Below are 5,000 nucleotides of genomic sequence, written 5' to 3'. Positions count from 1 at the left end.
TGAGCCAGGGGTGTGAAAAGTTGTTCAATATTTCTTTAGCTGAGCTGATTGACAGACATGGCAGCACATGACATAACCGTAACTCCAGCCACCGGTGGTGGTGTTTTAGCCGTGAGCTGCTCCTTGCCGTGACGGCCTCGGGCATGTACTGGGTTGTCCTGTTTCTAATGTGATGGTTTGAAGTCGGTGGCTGGCAATAGTTTCATCAGTACTGGCCAAACGAACTGAGGAACATAGCATGGTCCTCTCTCGAAACTTAACTTTTCACCCATAACTGTCCTGGAACAAAATTCTCACATAAAGAGATTGTACATCTTCAGTCAGTGTAGAGGTAGAGCCTCCAGAGTACAGGCATCATGGAGGTCCATCCCTCCGTGTTTGTTTTAAAAGTGTTGTCGGAAATGGCAATAATCGGGTCACAAGTTCTAAATGCTCCTGGACCTGGCCTCTCAGAAGAGATCTCCCCCAGAGACGCAGAGACGCAGAGACGCAGGCCCATGGCTCGCTTGTGTTTGGCTATTGGCCAGTGTCTCTTCTGAAGCCCCTGTAGGCCAGTTATGGCTTCTGATGTGGCGCCTCCTACTGGCGGTTACGCTCTTCAACTTCACACTGGGGCCATGTGCTGTGTTTGGCTTGGGTTTTCTTTTCCATTGCAAGTGAATTTCGACCATGTACAGAATTTGTAAACTTGTATCAAGTTTATGAATAATAAATAATTTTACGATGATCCATTGCTTCTTGACTGTCAATCAAATGTTGTGTGAGTGTGAAGAGTGATGTGATTTGTAGGGACGTTTTCATATTTTTGCAGAAAGTGTTGTTTTGCTTTTCAGTTAATTATTTTAATTCATTTGATCATCATTGTGATGTGTGTGTATATATCAAAATTCCATAAAAAAAAGAAAACCAATAATCAAAGATCTTGTCAGTTGTGGAACATATTCTATCACTACCATAACTGTTGTGCTATAGACACCAGAATGAGGGCTCATGCACGCACACACACACACACACACACACACACACACACACACACACACACACTGTTCCATGGTCACATGGTCTCATTAGGAACGATTGTTATCTTCATGTTACTTTTCCCCTTAGTCTGAATGGCATGTGTGCTTCTGCTCAACCCAGAACTGCCAGCTCTGCTTCCACAGGCAGCCTGGGGAGATGTGTCCTACTGCCAGCTCTGCTCCCACAAGGAGCCTGGGGAGATGTGTCCTACTGAGACCGGAGACTTGTCCCCGGGTCGCTCCTCAGCCAGGCCGGCCCCTTTAGAGCGCCTGAGGCTGAGGGCATCTGGCAGTCCTGCCGGGCTCAGCTCAGCTAGGGACCAAAGAGACCATAGACAGAAAAGAATCAGTTGTGTTACCATCAACATCCTGCTTCCTGTTGTCTTGAGACTGGCCAGAGCATACAGGTGAAGGGCTCGCCCTCAGCAGCTGATCCACTACACCCTCCACAGCCTCCATTAGAGCTGGTCCACAACACCCTCAACAGCCTCCGTTATTCCACAACACCCTCTACACCCTCAACAGCCTCCATTACAGCTGGTCCACTACACCCTCAACAGCCTCCATTAGAGCTGATCCACAACACCCTCTACACCCTCAACAGCCTCCATTAGAGCTGATCCACAACACCCTCTACACACCCTCAACAGCCTCCATTAGAGCTGATCCTCAGCAGCCTCCGTTATTCCACAACACCCTGTAAAGCCTCCATCATACTGTAGCTGATCCTCAACACCCTCCGCAGCCTCCATCATAGCTGATCCTCAACACCCTCCGTTATTCCACAAAGCCCTCTACACCCTCAGCAGCCTCCAGTATAGCTGACCCACTCCACCATTCTTCACCCTCAACAGCCCCCATTATAGCGGATCCACAACACCCTCTACGCCCTCAACAGCCCCCATTATAGCGGATCCTCAGCAGCCTCCATTATAGAGGATCCACAACACCCTCCGCAGCCTCCATTATATAGCTGATCCACTCCACCATTCTTCACCCTCAGCAGCCCCCATTATAGCGGATCCACACCATCAACAGCCTCCATTATAGCTGATCCACAACAGCCCCCATTATAGCGGATCCACAACACCCTCAGCAGCCTCCATTATAGCAGATCCACAACAGCCTCAGCAGCCTCCATTATAGAGAATCCACAACACCCTCTACACACCATCAACAGCCTCCATTATAGCTGATCCACAACAGCCCCCATTATAGCGGATCCACAACACCCTCAGCAGCCTCCATTATAGCAGATCCACAACAGCCTCAGCAGCCTCCATTATAGAGAATCCACAACACCCTCTACACACCATCAACAGCCTCCATTATAGCTGATCCACAACAGCCCCCATTAGTGCGGATCCACAACAGCCCCCATTATAGCGGATCCACAACACCCTCTACACCCTCAGCAGCCTCCATTATAGCAGATCCACAACACCCTCAACAGCTTCCAGTATAGCTGACCCACTCCACACTCTACATCATCAGCAGCCTCCATTATAGCTGATCCACAACACCCTCTACACCCTCAGCAGCCTCCATTATAGGTAGGGATGCACCGATCCGATATTTGGATCGGATATCGGCCCCGATATGAACAAAATAGCTGGATCGGGGATCGGAAAAAATGAGCCGATCCGAATTTAATTTAGTTTTAAAAAAGGCTGAGCCATGACGCTCAACCATGCCATTTAGCGCTGCTAGCAGACAGCTCACTGCTGCGGGTTAGAGCGTGTCATCACCTCACTGTATGCTCTGAGCTCGCAGGTGCTCGGGCCCGCCATCGCCGCTTGCGGCTATATTTAGATTTATTATTTAGTAATAACTGTAAACTTGAATTTGAATGCTGTTCTAAGTTGCTGCTGGTGCACAACTGTTTATTTTTAATACTAGTAATGTAATCAATAATGATGATAATAATAGGCTACTACTACTAATAATAATACCTTTATATCTAAGCGTTATTTTGTGAGATTTGTTCTTAGGAAAGTAATGTTTAGTTAGGGAAAGAATGTTTAAGTCAAGCCTGATGCTTTTAGTCTTTTCCACATGGTGAGGTATACAGTTTATTAATTAACAATGGTATCGGATCGGTATCGGATATCGACCGATACGCAGAGCCCAGGCATCGGTATCGGTATCGAGACTGAAAAAGTCGGATCGGTGCATCCCTAATTATAGGGATCCACTCCACACTCTACATCATCAGCCGAAAAAAAAAACAATACATCTTTTGAAAGATAAATATGTTGATGTAAATTACCTTTTACCAATTCCCATTTTAGAGTCATTTAACATTCCCATAAGCTGTCTTGTGGTTGGTGTGGATTGAGAGTTATGGGGAGGGGAGGGGGGGGAGGGGGGTGCAGTGTTCTACTCTGTGCCCTACATTCCTCTGTAGCAGTGTCAGAGCTGTGAGTGCATCGTAACACAGAGGACCGACGAACTCAGGTCTGTGCACAGAGTTAGTTCTGTCTAAAACTTAGCTTATATAGATAGACACCAAGCTGAATGGTCAGGTGAGTTTATCCACATCTTTTATCTGATCTAAAGGCGGCATCTGTCTTCAGTAAGGAGATCTTTATCTGATCTAAAGGTGGCATCTGTCTTCAGTAAGGAGATCTTTATCTGATCTAAAGGTGGCATCTGTCTTCAGTGAGGAGATCTTTATCTGATCTAAAGGTGGCATCTGTCTTCAGTGAGGAGATCTTTATCTGATCTAAAGGTGGCATCTGTCTTCAGTGAGGAGATCTTTATCTGATCTAAAGGTGGCATCTGTCTTCAGTGAGGAGGTGTTTTAGGTGCCATGGAGCTGCTTTCCGCTGTCCTCCTCTGCCTGTCCTGTCTCCTACCACGTAAGTGTTTCTTAGTCATCGGTTTCACACATCATGGATGCATCATGTTGAAGAAGTAGCTCTGTATTGTGTCACAGTTCTTGTTTCACACGTCATGGATGCATTTGGTTAAAGAAGTAGTTCTGTATTCTGTCATTCAGTTCTTGACTAGAGACTTCTGAAGGTAGCACTATCATGGAGTGCATCAGTCCAGTGATGTCTGAATAGTGTGAATGAAAACTCAGTGCAAGTGGGTTGAAATCACGCACATCGGATCCTGCTGTGTGTGTGAGTGTGTGTGTGTGTGTGTGTGGTGTCCACTCCCTAGCTGGCCTCAGCGCTGTGGTCGCAGTGCAGAGGCCAACAGGTGACCGCAGTCGTGTTGCAGCACACACAGGTGACTGACTAACCAAGCTGTGTGTGTGAGCAATCTAGCAACACAACATACAGGTTACTGACACAGGTGTGCAACACACACATACTGATTACTGACACAGACACAGGTGTGCAACACACATACTGATTACTGACACAGACACAAGTGTGCAACACACACATGCTGATTACTGACACAGACACAGGTGTGCAACACACACATACTGATTACTGACACAGGTGTGCAACACACACACATACTGACACAGGTGTACATTTAGGTACAGTAATAGACAAGTGATTGACAGACATGTGCAACAGCAAAAGCAGGTAACAGACAGGTGTGTAACAGTGCAAGCAGGTTGACTGAAGCACAGGTGTGTGTAATAGCACATGTAGGTTGACTGAAGCACAGGTGTGTGTGTGATAGCGCATGCAGGTTGACTGAAGCACAGGTTTGTGTGTGTGTAACAGCATATGCAGGTTGACTGACGTAGGGGTGTGTGTGTGTGTGTGTGTGTGGTCCAGGTGCAGGAGGCCAGAGTGCAGAGGAGCGCCTGATGAGCTGGTTGCTAGGGGAAGATCGCTACAACAAGCTCATCCGACCTGCAGCCAATCACAGCGAGCGGGTGACCGTCAGCCTGCAGGTGTCTCTGGCACAGCTCATCAGCGTGGTGAGTCGCCATGGTAACCTCCAGCATCGTCCTTCCGACGGCTATCACTGTCATATCAGATTGAGTTAGGAAGGAGATCATGGTGATGATGA

The 5,000-nt window shown here is 47.4% G+C and overlaps 2 protein-coding genes across 5 annotated transcripts in view; both read left to right on the top strand.

Annotated features, from left to right (window-relative positions):
• Positions 1 to 727, top strand: part of LOC134094445 (ubiquitin-conjugating enzyme E2 Q2-like) — a 17,339-nt gene extending 16,612 nt beyond the window's left edge. For all 4 annotated transcript variants that reach the window (XM_062547960.1, XM_062547958.1, XM_062547957.1 and 1 more), the window contains exon 13: positions 1 to 727. This exon is cut by the window's left edge and continues 2,385 nt beyond it. The gene's annotated coding sequence lies outside the window, so the exon portion shown is untranslated.
• A 3,327-nt stretch (positions 728 to 4,054) lies between these two features.
• Positions 4,055 to 5,000, top strand: part of LOC134093477 (neuronal acetylcholine receptor subunit beta-4-like) — an 8,746-nt gene continuing 7,800 nt past the window's right edge. The window contains exons 1-2 of the mRNA XM_062546528.1: positions 4,055 to 4,072; positions 4,732 to 4,908. Of these exons, the coding sequence (XP_062402512.1) occupies positions 4,055 to 4,072; positions 4,732 to 4,908 (195 nt within the window). The remainder of the gene's footprint in view (positions 4,073 to 4,731; positions 4,909 to 5,000) is intronic.

This window comes from Sardina pilchardus, chromosome 10, assembly GCF_963854185.1.
Source record: "Sardina pilchardus chromosome 10, fSarPil1.1, whole genome shotgun sequence".
Classification (NCBI taxonomy): domain Eukaryota; kingdom Metazoa; phylum Chordata; class Actinopteri; order Clupeiformes; family Clupeidae; genus Sardina; species Sardina pilchardus.
The sequence above is the reverse complement of the archived record's forward strand: the minus strand, read 5'-3'. Positions and strand labels throughout refer to the sequence as shown.